Source organism: Schistocerca gregaria, chromosome 2, assembly GCF_023897955.1.
Source record: "Schistocerca gregaria isolate iqSchGreg1 chromosome 2, iqSchGreg1.2, whole genome shotgun sequence".
Taxonomy (NCBI): domain Eukaryota; kingdom Metazoa; phylum Arthropoda; class Insecta; order Orthoptera; family Acrididae; genus Schistocerca; species Schistocerca gregaria.
In genome coordinates this window covers 169,955,724-169,977,500 of record NC_064921.1, presented here as the reverse complement: position 1 = coordinate 169,977,500, position 21,777 = coordinate 169,955,724, and the positions used below count along the sequence as shown (strand labels likewise).

General features: G+C 42.0%; 1 protein-coding gene across 1 annotated transcript in view; it reads right to left on the bottom strand.

The window, feature by feature from the left end:
• Positions 1-21,777, bottom strand: part of LOC126335686 (uncharacterized) — a 68,564-nt gene that overhangs the window by 25,541 nt on the left and 21,246 nt on the right. Inside the window, exons 4-5 of the mRNA XM_049999143.1 lie at positions 20,755-21,024; positions 10,550-10,673 (exon numbers count right to left, since the gene is read on the bottom strand). Of these exons, the coding sequence (XP_049855100.1) occupies positions 10,550-10,673; positions 20,755-21,024 (394 nt within the window). The remainder of the gene's footprint in view (positions 1-10,549; positions 10,674-20,754; positions 21,025-21,777) is intronic.

Sequence of the window (21,777 nt, the reverse complement as noted above, 5' to 3'; positions counted from 1 at the left end):
AGATAAGAAACTACAGGAGGCGTATAACACTCCCTTGGGGAACTCCATAAATCACTTTTTTTTTTACATGACGAGTTTTCGTCAGTTGCTACGAACTATGACCTGTATGACAGGAAAACACGGAACCAGTCACATAATTGAGACGATATTCCATAAGAACGCAACGTTATTACAAGCCGCTTGTGAAATATGGTGTCGCAAGCCTTGTGGCAATCAAGACATTCGGAATCCCTTGTCGATAGCAGTCAACACTTCGTGTGATAAAGAGCTAGTTGTGTTTCATAAGAACGATGTTTTCTAAATCCCCGTTGACTGTGTGTCACGACTCTGTTCTCTTCAAGCTAATTTATAATGTTCTAACACAATATCTATAGCAAAATCCTGCTGCATATCGAAGTTAATGATATAGGCCAAGTGGATTAATCCTATTGCCTTCGCTAAATATTGATGTGATCTGTGCAGCTTTGCAGGTTTTGGGTACGGATCTTTCATCGACCCAACGGTTGTATATGACCGTTAGGTATGGAACTATTGCATCACCATACTCTGAAGGGAACTGATTTGTATACAGTATGGACCGGAAAACTTGCTTTTGTAAAGTGGTTTAAGCTGCTTCACTTCTCCGAGGATATCTACTACCGAGTTACTCGGGCTATCAGCTGTTGTTGAATTGAATTCTGGAACATTTACTTCGTCTTCTTTGATGAAGGAATTTCGGAAAGTTGTGTTTGGTAACTCGGCTTTGGCAGCACTGTCATTGATAGTATTTCCCTTGCTACCGCGCAGGAACGCATTGTTTGTATCTTACCACTAGCATACCATACATACGATCAGAATCTCTTTGGATTTCCTGTCAAGTTTCGAGACAAGGTTTTGTTGTGGAATCTATTATAAGTATCTCGCATTGAAGTACATGCTAAATTTCGAGCTTCTGTGAAAAATCACTAATGTTGGGGATTTTGCTTTCGTTTCAATTTGGCATGCTTTTTTCGTTGTTTTTGCAACAGTTTTTTGACCTGTTTTGTGTACTATGGGGATAGCTCCCTCGTTTGTTAGTTTATTTGTGTATCGCATAGAACTTCACTGCTAAATGCGTGAGCTCAAAAGTCCTCAAACTGTGTTGGAACGTATATTATTTCCTCACAAAATAAACACGCTGACGTAATTACACAAATTCTCGCTTAAAGATGGTCAGTATTTTAATAGACGGGGAGAAAATGGCTGCGCTGCATTACTCACTCTCCGCCACACACCGTAAGACAGCACAGTTGTGACGCAGAATAGGAAAAGGGTGTTTCCGTCAGCGTGTAATGCTGACTATACAATCGAAATAAGAATTTAGCGGCTTTATTAGAAGCTACCTACCAACTTATCGAAATGGAGCACACACACACACACACACACACACACACACACAAAAATCGACTGCTGTAATAGCTTACGTCAGGAATGAATTGCAACACATAAACTGACTTCAGGGATCAACCTAGATATGACACTAACAGGTTTGTTTAGTCATCCGACTCCAGTCACGGATGCTACCAGCAGTCGTTTACACTTGAAATTCCGTACTAGAAAAGTCAACCAATATACTGGTTCTTCCTTCGCATGTCTTGCCAGGAGAAATTGGGTGATATTAGATTCTGGATGGAGGAGTCTCTATAATCGTTATTCCTGTGCACCGTTCTGACTGGGTCAGGGAAAAGGGGGATGTGAGAATAATACTCGATTTACCCTCCCCCTTACACATTGAGGTGGCTTCCGGAGTGTAGATGTAGATGTGGATGTAGCTGCAGATGTAGAAATTACGCTGACTGTAAGGTCGATCAAGCATACAACGATAGGTCCACCGTAGATTCTTCTCAAAGCTTCCTAGGAAATTAAATAAATTTACTTCCATATATGAACGATATTTTAAAAAATACAGAACAAGGTCAGGAAAGAAACCTAGCTGGTGTTTTAGAAAACCACAACATTACCAACTCTTACTTACGAAAATGTAGCGTCTGTAACAATAAGACGCCCAAAAGTTCAACACCGGCTGAATAATTTAGGCTTCGAAAGAGAAAGAAGCATGTGCAACAAAAGATCTCCAATGAAATGAAGATTTATAGAAAAAAAGAGCAAGAAACAAAATAAAAGGAAATGGAAGAAACGTGCAGACCGTGCGAATGGAGAAAGATTCCCGGTAAAGGCTCATAATTAAGAATGTACTGGAATACGTGTGGGATCCTGCCCACTCGTGTAATATAGGGTGCCTAGGTATCTTTTTTCTCAGATAGCTACACAATATTCAATCAAATCTTATTAATGGAGTTTATTACAGTAAACCGAACTGGCGACGTGCAAATAATCAATGTCCTTCGACATACAGGGTGAGTTACTAAGTATTGCCACCTAGAATAACTCCGAAAGTATGATAGTAGCCGAAAAGTTTGTGGGACAATGTTACATGGGACAACGGGGACCATAATATGACTGGTTTTTTGCTGCTAGGTGGGGTCGCTTCAGAGACATGAAGGTCAACTTTGTTTTTTTAAATGGGGTGCTATAGTTTGGTACTTATTTTCTGATAGCGGCTATCGATACGAATGCAATGATGTGTTACAGTAGGTCTTTCAAGGTCAACGAAGGTCAAAAAGGTGGCATGAACTTCCATTCACAGAAGGTGTTCGAATTGATGACCATTGGTATCAGAGCAGTGCTGCAATTTTCTTGTCATGGACTGAGTGGTATTCCTTATCACTTCGGCACTTATCGAAGCACATGCTATGACAATCCTCCCTCGTGTGTCGTGCAAATAGTAAACATTCGCCGAATACGGTGTATACATCTAACGTGTCATTGACATGTAAACACCGTTCGACGGTTTCGCAATGCAACACTAATAGGAACGGTAAGACTAGTATCGTCGAATCAAGTGAATGTGAATGATGTATTCCTGCGGAGAACAAGTCGATATGCTTCTCATTTACGGAGAATGCCAACGAAATTCAGTGAGAGCTAAAGACTTATAAGCTGAAAGATATCCTCAACGTAGGCCTACTCATTCTACACGTAGTACATTTAAATATGTCTATGATAAATTGAGAACAACTGGATCTTTAACGCATCGGAAACATATCCGGCAAAGGAAAGTTACTAACGAGGAAACGGAAATTGGTAGTCTTGCCACTGTGGATCGAGATCCTTGTGTTAGTTCGCGTCAAATCGCAAGGGAATCTGGTGTGGGCCAGAGTAATCTTGTTCGTGTTCTGCATCGCCATCAATATCATCCTTACCATATAAGTCTCCACCAAGAATTAACTGGTACGGATTGTATGCGTCACATCGAATTCTACCGATGGACTCAACTTCAGATTCAGATGAAAGACACACTTATTAATTTGATTTTATTTACTGACGAGGCTACATTCACGAACCATGAAAATGTCAATTAGATTAACACGCATTATTGGGCAACTGAAAATCCATGTTGGCTGCGGCAAGTTGCACACCGAAAATCGTGGTCGATGAATGTATGGTGTGCGAGTCTGGAGGACAGAATTACAGGCCCCTGTTTCATCGAGGGAAATTTTAATGGTAGGAAGTACACCACATTTCTGCAAGAAACATTAGGTTTGTTATTGTAAGAAATACCTTTAGGAACAGGAAACACAATGTGGTATCAACACTATGGGTGTCCGGCACATTTTTCGCTGATAGCTAGAAATGAACTGCAGAGACAATTCCCAAATCGTTGGATTGGGCACGGAGGAGATGTGTCCTGGCCGGCTCGTTCGCCAGACTTGACGCCTCTGGATTTTTTCCTTGTGTGTGTGTGTGGGGGGCGGTTTGTAAAAGACATTGCTTATAAAGACGTTCCAACTAAACCTGAAGATGTGCGAGAGAGAATTGTCAGAGCATGTGCTTCGATAAGTGCCTATGTGATAAGGAATACTATTCAATCCATGATAAGAACATTGCAGCACTGCGTTTATACCAATGGCCATCACTTCGAACACCTTCTATAAATGGACGTTCATGCCACCTTTTTGACCTCCGATGACCGTCAAAGACCTCACTGTTACACATCAATGGATTCGTCTCGATAGCCTCTATCAGAAAATAAGTACCAAATTGTAGCATCCCACTTAAAAAAAGAAATTTGATAGCCGCTATCAGAAAATAAGTACCAAATTGTAGCATCGCACTTAAAAAAAGAAATTTGACCTTCATATATCTGAAGCGACCCCATCTAGCAACAAGAAACCAACGTAATATCATGGCCCCCGTTGTCCCATGCAACTTTTGTCACAAAAACTTTTCAGCTCCTATCATACTTTCGGAGTTATTCTTGGTGGCAGTAGTTAGTGACTCAGGCTGTATAATGAAGAGGCCGCCGAGAAAGCAACCATTGCTGATTTCCTTCTAGCACTCGACGAAAGGACAGCTCGCTATCTGAGCGTGCCTAATCACGCCCGACTTCTCGTGTTCGCTGTAACACTGGCTTTGTTATGAGCTTTAAGGAACGTGTAAACGGGCACTTCGATAGTGTGGTTAGGTTAAAAAAAATGTCTGAGTGCTGGTGCAGAAGAGGAAAGTAGCAGGGAGGTATGCACATGCCGGAAAAGGACTTGCAGAGCCAGAAGAACTCTATGTTCGTGGCCCAGTGGAACACAACCCAGACGGCCGGCGTGAGGCTGGCACCAGGAAAGACCGTTCATCACTCTATGGTGCGCGCATGTCAAGCATTTCATGTAAATTACTCGCCGTTGATTTGTGAGCACTAAGATGGCTCCCAATAGCATCCGGGTTGTATTCCATCGCGTTCAGGTCAGGAGATTTGGTGTCCGAGACATCACGCTCCGCAAATCTCTGTAGCTCCGTTCTGGTCTTGTGAGATGAAAAGTTATCCCACAGGCGAATGCCATTGCCGTTGAGGAAGACACCGAGCCTGAACGGATGCAAGTGGTCTGTAAAAAGGTTCACGTTGTCAACATCTGTCATGCTGTACTCGATGCCATGGAAGCCCAGGTGTCTGCCGAAATCACACTGCTGCTCCCATCAGCCTGTGCCTGCAGGGCAGTGCAAGTTCGAGCAGCCGTTTGCCTGGATGACGATGTATCCGAACACGATCATTAACGTCGCTGTAACAAGAAATGCGATTATCCGACTGGGCGACACTTTTCCACTGATTCAAGGTCCCATCTCGACGGCCCAGTGCCCACTGCAGTCGTAATTGATGATGATGTTGTTGGTCAACATGTAGGGGTCGTCTTACAAAGAAGAAAACAGCAACCAGCCACTATTAATACTGCTATTTATTTAGGTAAATAGCGCCGTTACCGGTTTCGAACTGGCAAGTTCATCATCAGACGGCTGTTCACATGATTTTTCAAGATATACTTTAGATTATCGTCCGTTTTTAATTATTATTATTCCACTGTGGCGAAGTATTTTTGGTGTGTTGTTGCCCTACGGTAGAAAACAGTGTTAGAAGCATCATATGTGAAAATAACTAACCTCCAAACGATGAAATACAGCGTAAACGAATTACCCTCACATATTTATTTACGCTGTATTTCATCATTTGGAGGTTAGTTATTTTCACATATGGCGCTTCTAACACTGTTTTTCTACCGTAGGGTAACAACACACCAAAAATACTTCGCCACAGTGGAATAATAAAAATTGAAAACGGACGATAATCTAAAGTGTATCTTGAATGAACTTGCCAGTTCGAAACCGGTAACGGCGCTATTTACCTAAATAAATAGCAGTATTAATAGCGACTGGTTGCTGTTTTCTTCTTTGTAAGAAGTAACCTACATTAATTGTACACGCCGGCCGGAGTGGCCGTGCGGTTCTAGGCGCTGCAGTCTGGAACCGAGCAGCCGCTACGGTCGCAGGTTCGAATCCTACCTCGGGCATGGATGTATGTGATGTCCTTAGGTTAGTTAGGTTTAATCAGTTCTAAGTTCTAGGCGACTGATGACCTCAGAAGTTAAGTCGCATGATGCTCAGAGCCATTTGAACCATTTAATTGTGCACAGCCACGGTCTCACTATGTCAGTTTTAGACAAAACAGCATTAGGGGTCGTCTACTGTGGAACCCAATGTTTAACAACGTGCACTGAATGGTGTGCTCCGAAACAGTTATGCCTGCACTGACATTGTACTATGTCGTTAGATCTGCCACAAAATGCAACCTATCCTACTTTACTTAACAACCAAGCCTCCGACTTCCGCATTCAGTGATGAGGTGTGGACGTCCAAAATCATGTCGCCTACTCGTGGTTTCACTGTCCTCCAGCCACTTTCCACAGACTGACACAACAGTAGCAAACGAAGAGCCAACCAGCTTCGCCGTTTCCGTGATGCTCGATCTCAGATGCCGGGCCATAACGATCTGTCCCTAGTGAAAGTAGTTTATATCCGTGGATTTATAGCCGCTAGAATGATTCCCCATTCGCCTCTGATCTGCTTAGATGCTTTCACTACCGCGTCATGTGCCTGCAATGCCACCAGGTGTCATTTAGTCTCGCGTTGCACGGTGATCATAACGTTTTGGCTCATTAGTGTACAATGTAACACAATGGCTAGTGTTAGTGATCAACAGCTGAAAACGGGCAGTCATAGCAGAACCCTCTGTTGCGTAAGATAATCTAGTATGTGAAATGCTCGCTGACGAGCAGGAAGGGTATAATTTTATATTAGTAAAGGGCCATTGCGATCTTCATGAGAATGAAATGGCTGACAAATTAGTGAAAAAAAGAGCTACCATGAGCAGTCAGGAGTACGATAAGTTCCTGTGCTCACTTTGTTTACTACGAGCACAAGTAAAAAAATGAAGTTAATTTCTTAAAAAATATTTTTTTATTAGGTAAACTAGTTTTCAAGTAACATTATTTCTTGATATATTCTTCTCAACCTCTATGCATTTGGTCTGTTTCTTGACAAACTTCCTAATTTCCTATTGGAAGAAGCTTTATGGTAACGTGTGTATCCATTTTCTTCCCACCTCTATAACCTCAACATCCAACGAAAACTTAGATTCAGGCAGATCCTCCTTCATCGGATTCAGAGGTTGAAATTCTCTTGGAGCTAGGTCAGGACTGTACGGTTGTTGTTCCAACTCCTCAAAACTAAGATCTTGAATGCACTGAATTGTTTTCGCAATTGTATGAGAGCGGCTATTATCTTATAACAAAATTACACCTTTCGAAAGCTTTCCACAGTTCTTAGTTTTGTTATGGGTTTAAATCTCGCAGTAGCTCATTGCAGCTCTCACTATTCGCAGTTTAACCAGCAGTGGACGTTCCTTATCTCAAAGCAATGTCAGCATCAGCTTTCCTGCAGAATCTTGGCTGTTGAATTTTTTTAACTGCACACGAAGATGGATGTTTCCACCGCTTACTCTGCCGTTCATAATGATCGACCCACGTCTCGTCAAAGGATATTCGTACTATGCGACTGACAAATTCCTCTCCTTGCTCGTCAGAGAAGTGATTTCGATGTTTCCAACGTTCCTCTTTCAGTGTGTCAGGGGACATGGTATCCGAAGAGCACTAAGTATTCGACAATTTATAGGTTCATGGATGATTAAAAATGCAGAACTGTGGCTAATGTTAAACTCATGCATCATCATTTCTGGCATGACGATCAGCTCAGATCATTCGCTCATCAGCCGTGATGTTTCTGTCAGTTTCTGAAACGGATGTCTAATCCGAAAGCTCTTCATTGCAAACAGACACATCTCCACTTTTGAAGCAATTTATCCACTCTTACCTTCGTTCAGTAAGAAAGCTATCACCATGTGACAGCTGCCACCTACTGCATTATCTCCACAGCTTTAGCTCCTACAGGATACAGAAAAACACTGAGATTCCTTTTTTTTCTCTGGTGTATACAAACAATGGGGCACTGATAATTAAGTTCTCTTAAATAGCTATGAAAAGAGCTAATCACTTAACTAACATAGCTAATGCATAACAACAAAAGTTGGGTTAAGATATGTTGTTGTCAACTCAATGCCGTCAACCTATGGAGCTGTAGCGGCACCACCGAAGAGGTGCGTATGGCAAAACAGAAGCACACAGCGACATATAAATAAGTGTGGGTTTCTAATGAGATTCATTCAAGTGTGACAGCTCTACTGGATGGTGGGGCGTGTCACACCACGAGCTACACGCAGCAGCAATGGGGCGCCAGTGTTCCAGTCCATGGCGGGTCATTGGTTCGACCCTCTGAGGCCAACACAGGGTCCGTAGGCAGCCAGCTAGTAGCGAGGCACTCTTTGGCTCACTACCACGGGTAGTCTTCCGGGCTCCAACACTCACTGGTGACATCCGGGGCGAGGGTCACAGATTCGGCTGCGGGTCGCGAGCGCTTGTTGTCGCCACGTCCTAAGCCACGCCGGCGAGGGAACACGGTGCGGGCTATCTTGCAGTTGTCAGCAGGCTCCTCGGCGCCTCCTCGGTTTGGCACTGAGGCAACGAGTTCGCGGACAGTTGAGTCAACAGCCGGCGCATCCTGACGCCATCTAAACTCCGCAGCTGGCCAAGGCCGGCTCGACACAGTGTTGCATTGTACAGGCCGTTGGGGAGCTTCCTCAGGATTGTGGGTCCTGTGATACAGACGAGGTGTATGCAGGCAATGTGGTTGGAAACAATAAATCATTTGGAAAGCTCGGACGAATCTTAATAAGTTGCCCTCTACCTCTTCCCGCTACATTTGGTCATCCTGATACATTAGGTGGCCGAAGTTGCTACTGCGGAGTATCAAAAACTGCTTTAACTTATTGACTTCCCTTTATGTAGTTCACTGAAGCGTTAAGAAACAAATGGGACTGTGAATTGAAAAGATTTAGCAGTAGCAGAGGACATAATTACACTGAAACACATCCATATTTACCTGTATATGACTGGTATATTGAACAAACCATACCAGGAACGTTTTACATACCAACTGCAAGTCAAGAATTCAATGAAGGACTCTTTAAACAACGTCTATACCAAATTGGGAGAATAGATACGCTATTAATCATATATTTAAATCATTATGCCCACTTGTGAACAAAGGAAATACGTAACGGACATCCTACTCAGTAAGTTGCTAAAGTTGGGGTACAGGGCACCTCAGAGCATCACAAGCTTCTGGCAACCGCAGGCGTCAGGGTCTTTTAAACAGCTGTCGAACTCCCCAACTGGAAAGGATGTGGAGATATGACAACCAGACCTTGAAACAAAAGAAAAAAACGTATCTCTAAAGACCTATACATACGAAGCGTAGCATTAACAGCTGGAATGTTAGTGTGTGTTTGTTTTGTGGTGCATGGGGGGAGGGGAGGGATGCTGTGAATTTGGGGGGAGGGGGGAGAGGAGCGTGTACACCGGAAAGAGTGTGGTCGTAGGATGAAAATTCTGTAAATGTGTGTTGAAAACTGTGGTGGTAACTGTATAATATGAGGCACGGCTCTGTGATTGTCAAATCGGCGGAAAACAAGGTGACCCCTGCCTTAGGTTACTGCATGATATTTTTTCAACATAACAAAAGCAGCGATAAGATAGTGGAGTTGTTTGGGAGGAAGACGGTTCATGTGCCTGTTCTGCCATACAGATTTAGGTTTTGCGTGATTTCTGTTTAAATCCTTTATAAGGACTGCCTGGATGGTTCCTCTGAAAGGAGAGTCTATTTCCTTTCTCATCGTTCCCCACTTCGAACGTGTGCTCTGTCTCTAATGATCTCGTCTTCAACTTGACGTTTAACACTAATCTTCCTCCTTTCAATAATTGAGTAAACGTAACAAAAACGAAGTTCCATTCATAACACACAGCCATATAAACATTCTGGGCAATTTCACATAAAACAATCGGCGGAGATCGGAAGAGTCAGCAGGGAAACCATCTATAGGAGGATCTGGCACTCACTATAACTCTAACGTTATTCCTTATCTGCCAATTACTCTAAACATCAATTCTGAACCATACGTTAATGCCGCAAGCTTAATAAAAATCAGTTCTGGATTTTTCAAAATCTTGTTCATCTATGCCGTAATTAGCGCCCGGCACTACGAGCAAATAAATACGACTCACCCATACCCCGTGTAGCCTCAAGTATTCAGGTTATAATCTGTTTATTTGTCTCTTTTCTGCGTACACCTGAAAGTGCCGCGGCAACCAAGATCAACTCACCTAATAAGGCATTCCAAGCAAAGATTTCACCGGTTGGCGACGTTAAATCAGCATGAAAAATTCCTCTCTATGACAGACGCGGAGCAAATATGACACACTGCGATACTACTTCCAAGATCTGAAACGCGCTAAGTGTGGCTTGAAAAGAAAACTATAGTAGTAGTTAAGTGATCAATGCAATGATCTGCAACTCACGTACCTCGTAATCAAACACGAGATATCTATTTTTATACTGACCGTACCTGGCTGATGTAGAAGTAGTGTAGCTTCTGGTTGAACGTAGGTTTATATTTTTATAATATGTGCACCTGACTGAGGTGGAGTTTGTGTACCTTTTGACTGAACGCAGGCATTTATTTCTGTCATGGCCGTACCTGGCTGAGGTAGAACTCGCCAATGTAGCGGTGGCCGGCCGCCACCATTTCATCCAGTCCGTACATCGTGGCGTCTTCCAGAAACCTCTCCAGCCACGTCTCCGTCAGTTTAGCATTTCCTAATCTGAAAGCAAATAAAAGCATCAAAGATCTCATACACAAACGTTACTACTCTTATAATGTTACAGACAAATGGCTTTTGGCTCCAACAAATACATTTAGTGTTAATGGGTAACTAGTGCATAGAAAGAAAATGAACTGAGTACTACAACTGTTTGTTTGCCACCAAAGCTCCACATCAGTTACAAGATAACCCATTTCAGTCTACGGGGCCATCTTTAGTACAGTTTGTAGTGTTTCGAGAATTTCTGCGTAAATTCTAGAACCACTCAGTCTTCTACCGTCTCGAACACACGATATTTTAGATGTGAGTGTGGATGACAGAATCCTACCCACTGCGCGTCACATGTCTGTGTGTGCAGGTTTAAATTCAGTCACGAGATGAATGTAGACGCGGTGGTCGAACGGCAACGACAAGTACTTGTCGGGCGATTCTTGGGAGTTTTAGTGAAAGTGTATGGAAGAACCATGGAGTTTCTATGTTATGCTGTGCTAATTATGTCAGTGACCACTGCTGTAAAAACGAGAACAGTTAAGAAGGTACTCTTGAAAAAAAAAAAAAACTTTTATCTTAGTCGTGTTGAAGGGAAGACGTATTATGGTTCATGTTGACACTGGAACATGATGTTTAAACCATCTTTCTCTTATATGTAAATTAGTTTCTTTCTGACGTTTGGATACACTAAAGACTTACTAAAAAGTATATTTTTAATGTGGAGAGTGGGTTTTGTAATGTGTATGAAGTTTTAATATAAGTCGTTAGTTAACGCAAATGAAACTTTGCACATCTACTTATTTTTATAAGTAGAAAGAGTCTAAAGGAATTCCTGTAACTAGCTGCTACTTCGGAAAAGAAGAGAGAGAGTTAGCAGCAGGAGGCTAACCAACAAGGAAGATCGGTCGAGAATCTCAAGTAAGTCATCTCGGAAATGAAGTAGAAGTTAGTATATCTACTTCACACTTAAATCGTCGTCCAAAGCCGTTAAAGGTTCTCCTCACAAACTGATCCACTACATATCCACATCTACATCTACATGGATACTCTGGACATCACATTAAGTGCCTGGAAGAGGGTTCATCGAAGATGATGGCAGGGAACTAAATCGGTCATGCTGTAATTGACGCACCAGTGTGAGGTTCAATAAAGTAAATGAATTAAATTCACTGACGCAAAATGGACAGAATGGACGAAGCTGAATCTTATAAGATTGTATTCTTACGAAACTGAGGCGTTCTGTGGGTCGACGACTTAACCCGAAACCGAAATAAGTCAGTAATCCCTATGTAGTAGGCTATTACGTCATATATTCTGAAACCACAAATTTCTCTTATGTGCGACTTAAAGTTCGTCAATGTTTTAGAGCTTGAAATGAATAAGAAAACTATTTCTAACCTCTGTTGCTCTGTATCTTGATCTCAAATATACTTCAGTTACGTCGTTCTTCCACAGGACGCCTCAGTTGTGTCGGGGAAGCACACTCACTAACTGCTCAACTCTAGATTAGTGAGTATGTTGCGACTTAAGAAAAACCGAGCCAGACCAGGACTCGATTCCAAGCTATGTGCTTTCCGTGAGCAATTGCACTAAATCATGTGTATTCTATTGTCACTGACATTTCCATCTATGACATCAGAAGAATCACAAGTTGCTCTGGATTTTGGAATAGGGAAACTTAAGGAACGAATAAACTACGTTATTAAAAGTATCCAGTTACCCGCATGTAATGAGGAACTGACCACTAGATGTCACGAGCGGTAAACGTGCTAGTATAAAAGAAGGCGGCGAGTATCGCGTTGTCAGTAGAGAAACATCATCAGCAGAATGGGCCGATCAGGAGACACCAGTGATTTATAACGTGGACCTGTCATTGTTCGTAACCTGGGTAACACGTTCATCAGGGTCATTTCTACCCTTCCAAATCTGCCCAACTCAACTGTTCGCGATGTGATTGTTAAGTGGAAAAGCGAAGAAACAACCACACCCAAAACAAGACCGAGAAGAAACTGTCGGACAGGGACAGTTGAGCATTGCAGATATGGTTGTAAAATATCGCATGAAATCAACAGAAAGAATCAGTCGCGAGTTCGAAAGTGCTGCCAGCAGGCCAAGCTAGTACAATGACTGTGCGTAGGGAGTTAACCAGTTTCGTCCCAAGAAGGTTTGCCATTGAACTCTTTTACGATCTCCTGTTTAAATCTTATGTTTGAGGTATAGATAAAGCATATATAACAACTTTCATGATTGTAACAATATATTTAGCACAAAAAGTGAACGTTCAAAAAATGAGATAGTGAGAACGGGAAGGTACAGGTACAGTGCATAAAACACTGTGAGAAACGAATGTAGATTTTTGATGTTTCCGTTTATTTTTCTCATTACATATTTTATACAGCTCATTCACAGATTATACAAAATGTGGACATATAACCAAATAAGTAATAAACAAGATTACACTGTGTTTTAGTGAGTTTAGTTTCAACTTTAGTTTGTACGAAACAATTTGCATGCAAAGGAATTTTACATTTCTTACATTGTTTCGTTATGATCTTTTGCTGGCCACATTTTAGTCGTTTGCCTGATGGTACAATCAGATGATCCTGTCCATCGTAGCGTACATCATTGAGTACCCTTTTATGTAAGGCTTTTGGATTTTGCACTGGATGGGTTGTCATGAGCTGCACTTTTGAAAGTAGCAGTTGACGACATACCTTGTGAAGCCAAGAAGATCGAATGCACTGCCCTTACACTGTATTGTTTGTCTATACAGCAACCAAGCAATGTTTATTGATGCGTTTAGCGCAAAAGCAAGAAGTTGGTAGTACCATTTCTTTTTTCTGAAATTAATCCTGTATTTTCATCAAGTCTGTCCGCTCCTCCCATGCAAGTGTTGTAGCTAACAACTGCAGGAGGAGTAATTATATGAATAAACTTTCTCTCACTCCTACTGCATCGTTTGGATTGTCTTGTCGGTTGAACTCCACTTCTGTTTCAGGCGATGGTAACAATGTCATGGTAGCGAATCTGAGACAATCGATTTATTAACGGTTTCTTGGTCATATGTTCCTCTTGGAGGTTTTTCCATTTTTTGAAGGTCTTGGAGAGGATCACCCTCTGTTCTGTTTGAGCGAAATGTTCCTGTTCCAGTGCAGCTCTTTTCTTTTAGTGCATCCAAAAGTGGCAATGAAGTAAAAAAAGTTATCAAAAAAGAAATCGTATGTCTGTTCATTCTCAAATGCAAGTTTTGATACTAGGTCTAACACAACTGGACCACCTACACCAAGCTCAAGTCTTCTGTTTCCTGTTGCAGCACCCTGGTATGGTTCAGCTTGAACTAGGTACCCTAGTCTTGTGCAAAGACACCAAACTTTATAACCAAACCTAATTGGTTTACCTGCCATATGTTGCTTTGTTCCATGTCTACCATAATACGGAATTATGACCTCATCAATACATAGTAGTCTTTCGTTATCGAAAGCTCTTAGCCACCTATCATTCAAGAATTTCCAAAGGGGCCTCACTTTTGGAAATCTGTCATCTTTGGATAAGCTGTTGATATCATAGGCATGTACATATTTCACAATTTTTTAAAATCTTCCCCTTGACATTGCTTTTGACATAGCTAGATTATGGCAATCCTCCCACATTTCCCAGAACATTCTATATCTTGGTAAAGGGTTGTAACCTGTCAGAAGAAATATGGCCAATAATACTCTTATTTCTGCACTTGACACATTGAATGTTGTATCTTCCTGCTGATGAGCGTAAATATTTGTGTAATTGGCTACCATATGCACAATAATATCATAATAAAACAATTCAGGTAGCTGTACTGGTGACATTTCTTCTGTCAAAAATTCTGGAAGGGTCCACGTCTTCATTTGCACTTCATTTATATCATTCTGAGTCCATCTCCTATCAGCCCTTTTTCTTCTGCTGGTAAGAGGAATAGCATTTGCTGCAGAACGTTCCAGACTGAGAACACTATCAATTTGGGCGGCACTAGAAGTTGAACATGATGACTCATTAGACTCCCTAGGACCTATCTATCATACAAAACATCAACTTTCTAGAAACCATAAATAATATTTATATAGTTACAGATAAATAACTTGGAAAATTCTAATAAGCGTATTGTCTAATATCTACCTCTTGGGTAACAATTTCCCCATCACAATATTTTGTAACTTTTGCTTCTGCAACAGGTCTTAAATGGTTGCCACTTAGATGATTTATATTACTTTCACACTCGCCACCTGAATCTTCATCTGACCAGCATGGTTAATCCTAGGGATTTATGTACAAAACAGAATCAGAAACATCAATGTCCTTTTCCATTAATGCTTTAATATCATTGGCAGTCAACCTAAAATGCAAGTGCTTTACTGTTATTTCAATGCACCCAATCAATCCCACTGTTCAAAAAATGGAACACTCAGCTATAATGCATTACAACCCATTGTTGAGAACAGATATGAACAAATAACACACACATATTATCATTTTGTATCCATAGTCACATTTAGAAATTATGACATCGTTATCCACTGTCAAATATAGTAAAACTTACTTACCCTTTCCTTGTAGTCATTTTTGCATAAACAGCAGTTACTACAGCACCAACAATGTTGCTATGCAGATGCTCGCAGCACAACTGACAGTTTTGAGTAAAAAAAGAGCATGTAGAAGGCCAGCAGTGTGACAAACTTACCAATAACCAAACCCCTGTGCATAAAAAAATTACAAATTTTAGTTCCAAAAATGGAACAGTGGGATAAAAAGGGTTAAAAAAGACAGAGGTGCAGTGGTCAAGCAACTCCTCAGAAGCCACGCATTTCTATAAGAAATGCTGAGCAACACTTGAGGTCGCGTAAGGAACGACGCCATTGGACAGTGGATGACGGAAACGGGTGATTTGGAGTGAGGAATCGCCCTGTGCCAATCCGACGGAATGGCGATTGCCTATACTCTATTCATCATAAGAATAAACCTGATGTAAACATTACGCCATGTATTCTTCCGCGTTTGCTTGAATCTCATTGGATTTCGTTTCACGTGGAGCGGAAGCCAAGTTGTGACCCGTGAAGTCAAGTACAATCATAAGGATACATTTTATGCTGTGTTACACGCACTTAGACAGAGCGATGATGCGGTACAACAGCAATACTGGCGCATTAAACTTGGAAAGCACTGGGCAGCTAACAGTCCACCTAACCTGCAATGACGTGAGCAGTTGCTGTTCAGACGTAAAAAGAGACGAGCAAAGAAACAATATAGCTTCGAATGTCATTTAATTTTTACAGAGAATTAGATAATATTCGGCAAAACTCCAGTACTCCTGCGCGCTTCTTAGGTGACCAGGCGGAAAGCATAAAATGCTCTCGTTCTCACCTAACATAGTATTCTAATTACAAACAAGAGTGAAAATTCCTAACTCTAATACAGGGTAATTTTTCTGAGCGAGCTATGTGTGATACAAATGCATAGTACAGGGATTTCATCGTACTGTTGAATGCTGAAGGCATTTAAGTTATTAATTACAGTCAGTCGTCAGGTAATCTCTTAGCTCCTTCCTTATCCGAATCCGAGAAGTACATGTCAGTTCTCGAACCGTCGTCTGCTACGTTGATAACGAGTCGATCAACAACAGAATCCACGAAGCCAACCAGGTGCCGTATTTTCTCCTATTCTTTCATGAGCCGCGCGTTGTAGCCGCTTGGTCTGCAACGCCTTGCCACGGTTCGCGCGGTTCCCTCTCGTCGGAGGTTCGGGTCCTCCCTCGGGCATGGGTGTGTGTATTGTCCTCAACGTAAGTTAGATTAAGTTAGATTAAGTAGTTTGGTCCTACAGGAAATTACCACTCCCCATGAAGACGGGCCGTTCTATATCCCGCCAGCGCTCAGCAGTGATATGTGAAAAAGCTGCGTGCGTTAGTTCTAGTACGTCTGACAGCTTACCAGTCCTGTTATTTCCCGGCCAAATTCCTTAACTTGGCTCCATGTCAATTCTGTTGGGTTCATATTGTAATGGTACAATGGCGAATGTAAAAGTGCAGCATTTGTATGGAGTGCTAGATGCTCTGAAAATGATTGTTTTTCATGTTTCTACAACCCTTAACTACATTGTGGTAGAAAACAATGAACATAGTCCAAATAAAGAGTATTTGGTTTCCCATTTTTGCCTTAAAATTTAAACTGTTATGTTTTCTTAATTGAAGCATCCTTTATTAACGCTCTTTCATAAAATACTGTCAATTAAGAATTCATATTTGAATTGAGAACAGAAATTTCGAATGCAGATTGTAATTAGAAACAAGAAGACGTGTATTAATCAGAAAAAAATCATGATGAATTTCACAATTAGGAGGTGTAGGTATTTCAAATTGAACGAGAAGAAAAAAATATGACTGAGGAGAGTCTCGAACCAGTGATCCATGAAACTGCTACCCTACTAACTCCGCTATGTATCTAACGAGTATGCATGTCTCAATTGTATTTAATTAACTCCCTCAGAAAACTTCAAAGATGATTATCTCTGTAAATTTATGAAAAATTTTAAGAGCAACCTATTTCTCGGCACTTTTTAACCGTGTTCCACACCCGTATTTCACTACGGAATAGGAAGAAGCAGACGGCCATTTTAATACTGCGTATTATTAGCGCGACGATCAGAACACAGCAGTGCAGAGGCTGTGATTGTACACGATTTTTGAAATAAAAACAACATAGCTAAAGCTTGATGAAGAAAACCATTGATGGCTGTTAATACATTTCAATATCTTAAAGTTTCATTTAATGCATGTGGAATGGATGATTTGCCAGCAGAACTGTTGAAGAGTCTGGGAAACGAGGGAAGAAAAGAAATAGTCTACCTCTGTAACGAGATATATGACAAAGGGGATTGACCTGAGGACTTTGCTGCAACAGTTATGATACCAATAGAGAAAAAGAGAAATACTAAAAAATGTGAAGAGCACAGTCTAATTTCTCATGCAGCTAAAGTCTTGCTGAGAGTGTTGAATAGAAGATTATATGGCAAGCTGGATAGAGGGATTGCAGAGGAGCAGTTCGGATTTAGGAGAGGAAAAGGAACAAGAGATGCTATTGGCCTGCTAAGAACTATAGGGGAAAGATATATGGAAAAGGGTAGAGAAATCTTTGCTGTTTTTATAGATTTAGAAAAGGCTTTTGACAGAGTTCAGTGGAACAAACTGATGGATATCTTGAAGAGGAAAGGAGTAGATTGGAAAGAGAGACGACTGATGCAGAATCTATATTTACACCAGAAAGTAAGGATAAGGATTGGAAATGAAATGTCAGAAGGAAGCAGCATTGGACGAGGTGTTAGACAAGGTTGTTGCCTTTCCTCACTGTTGTTTATTGTATACCTTGAAGAGATTGTTGCGAAAAGCTTAGATGTGAAAAAAGAAATATGTATTGGTGGAAAGAGAATAGAATGTATAAGATTTGCTGATGACATGGTATTAGTGGCAGAAAGTGAGCGGACAGTGAATAACATGCTCAAAGATCTGAATGAAGCTTGTGTAGAATATGGGCTGCAAATAAACACAGCAGAAACAAAGAGTATGGTCATCAGTAAAAGACGCAGACTGTCCACTATTAAAATAGGACAATCTACCATTAGCCCAGCAAGTGAATTTAAATACCTAGGAAGTAAAATAACTGAAGACTTGAGATGTCACCAGGAGGTGAAAACTCGAACTGCCATAGCAAAGGAGGCACTCAACAGAAATAGAAGACTGTTATGTGGCAAATTAGATAAAGGACTAAGGAAAAGGCTTGGCAAATGTTTTGTCTGGAGTGTGGCACTATAAGGGGCAGAAACATGGACACTGAGACGAGAGGATGAAAAAAGGTTAGAAGCATTTGAGATGTGGATGTGGAGGAGAATGGAGAGAATAAGCTGGATGGAAAGAGTGAGTAATGAAAGAGTATTGGAAAGGATTGGTGAGAGAAGATGTCAGCTGAAGGTTGTAAAAGAAAGGAAAAAGAACTGGTTGGAACATGCATTGAGAAGGGAGTGCTTGCTAGTAGATGCTTTGGAAGGATTGGTTTGTGGGAGAAGACAGAGGAAGAAGGAGACACAAGATGATAGACGACATAAAGGGTAGAGGAAATTATGCAGACCTGAATAGGATGGCAGAAGACCGGACAGCCTGGAGAACTACCATGTGAAAACCTGCCTTTAGGCAGAACACTGATGATGATGATATCAGGTTTATCCTTATGACGAACGGAGTATAGAAAACGTTACCTGGCATCATTTACAATGACAACAGTGAAGTGCAGAGGTGGTGTTAGGGCATGGAGGTGTTTTCCCGTGGTTAGGGTGCTAAAGAGAACGCAAATGCGGACTAATACGAAGACATTTTACAGAACTGTGTAGACCATACAGTAGAGGGACAGGTCGGAAACGATGACTTGCTGTGTCAAAAGGACAATGCAGCCTGTCAGAAAGCTGTATTTGTGAGGCAATATTTAATTAATGCGTGAATAGTTCGTCTCCTAAGCATTGCCTGTTGCATGTGCCTGATGGTTTTCGTTACAAATCTTAAAAGTATTTTCATATTAATAATAAATTTTCAGAACTATGTGTATGGTCATACGATATAATGTAGACTTTCTCGGTCGGTATTTTCTTCACTTATGGTGTTAGGAATCTGCATGTAGCTAGCAGAAATTTTTTAATCCTTTTTAGTCCGAGCTAAATACATATAATATGAAAATTATTTTTATTTTAATAATTATTTTCTGCGTTTTAGCCTTGTGAGTGTGAAATTTCTCAATCGATGTTAAACATTATTTTAAATTTGAGATTGTATGAGAGACATGAGTAAGATTTCAGGTTTATTTAAATGTTACTTTTGAATACATTATGGGAGTGACAGTGATCAATGGGTTACAAATATTTATTATAAAAAAAAAACAATCTTGATCACAATTTATTCACTATGGTGACTAGTTTCGACCACTACTGTGGTCATCTTCAGACCAATGAGTAAGAACCTTTCTGCTAGATAATCACTAATATTCTCCAGCGGAAGGAGGTTCTTACTCATTGGTCTGAAGATGACCACAGAAATGGTCGAAACCGGTCACTATAATAAATAAATTATGATCAAGACTGTTTTTTTATAGTAAATGTTTATTTAAATGTCTTTTCATCTGATCATATGTAAAGTAATACCCATCAGTAATACAGTAAAGCTATATATTTAATTGATATTTTCTTATAAAATTTTATTAAGAAGTAACTAAAACTTTTGTAAGATCTTAATTTCAATGCTAGTTTTGTACCTGTACCTTGTATGGATGTGTCACACATATTACACACCTCTTCCTCTTGGCCCTCTCTCTTTCTGCCTTCTCCTCCGACTCTTTCTTTCTGTCTCCTCCTTCCCCCTCTCTGCATCCATCTCCTCCTCTCTCTGTCCATCTCGTCCCACCTATCTTTGTCCATCAACTCCTCCTCCCTCTCTTTGTCCACTTTCTCCTCACCTCAATCTATCTCCCATCCCTCTTTTTCTGCCTATCCACTCCTCCCCCATCTCCCCCTATCTTTCTGTTCATCTCGTCCTACTCACTCTCTCTCTCTCTCTCTCCTGCTCCTCCTTACCCCTCTCTCTGCCGACCTTCTCATCCAACTCTCTCTGTCCTTCGCCTCCTCCCTCAACTTTCTGACGATCCCCACCCCCCTCTCCCTCCCTTTCCCCAACTCCTTCACCCACCGCTATCTGTCCACCTCGTCCTCCATCCTACCTCTGTCCACCTCATCCTCCCCCTCTCACTACATAGTCTCCTCCTCCCCCTTCTACCTGATCAGCTGTGCCCATCCACAAGTATACCCACTGAAATGCTTTCTGATTCTGTCCTGGAGGAGAAACGCAAGAAGAAGAATCAAAATTTTAAAAAGTCCCATATTGTCGCTCACATCTCCCTAGGTGGCGTACAGGTCAGCAAGCAGTGTGAAACTGCAGCATAGAGCAAGCAGTAAGTGTTGAGGTGGTGGAGGGTCTTGGGGTTGACTGAATGCCTCAAGAGCGAATCCCCCCCAGTTGTCTGCCTACCTGAGGTGGCAGATGGCGGCGATGAGGCTGGCTGTGCAGCGGCCGGCGGCGTCCGCCTCTGCATCGGCGACCTCTGGTCGAGTGGTGCTGGCCTGCCGCTCGGGCTGCGGGGGCGGCGGGGCGGGCCCGGCGAGAGAGGCGTAGCGGTGCAGCGCCGACAGCGCCTCCCGCGGGTCGCCCCACACCTCCAGGCTGACCGCCAGCTCCAGCAGCGCCTCGCACTCCTGCCGGCGCCAGCCGCGGCCCTTCACGCGCCGCACCGCCACCTTGCTGCTCTCATCATACATAGCACTGTCTTAACTTGAGACATAAAGTCTCGCAGAAGGCCTGCGAGGAAGCAGTAGTACATGCGATGTTCAGAATCTACACTACTGGCCATTAAAATTACTACACCACGAAGATGAAGTGCTACAGACGCGAAATTTAACCGACAGGAAGGAGATGCTGTGATATGCAAATAATTAGCTTTTCAGAGCATTCGCACATAGTTGGCGCCGGTGGCGACATCTAAAACTAGCTGACATGAGGAAAGTTTACAACCGATTTCTCATACACAAACAGCAGTTGACCGGCGTTGCCTGGTGAAACGTTGTTGAGATGCCTCGTGTGAGGAAGAGAAATGAGTACCATCACGTTTCCAACTTTGATAAAGCTCGGATTGTAACCTATCGCTATTGCCGTTTATCGTATCACGACACTAATGCTCGCGTAGGTCGAGATCCAATGACTGTTAGCAGAATACGGAATCGGTGAGTTCAGGAGGGTAATACAGAACGCCGAGCTGGATCCCAACGGCCTCGTATCACTATCAGTCGAGATGACAGGTATCTTATCCGCATGGCTGTAACGGATCGTGCAACCACGTCTCGATCCCTGAGTCAACGGATGAGGACGTTTGTATGACAACAACCATCTGCACCAACAGTTCGACGACGTTTGCAGCAGCATGGACCATCAGCTCGGAGACCATGGCTCCGGTATTCCTTGACGCTGCATCACAGACAGGAGCACCTGGGATGGTGT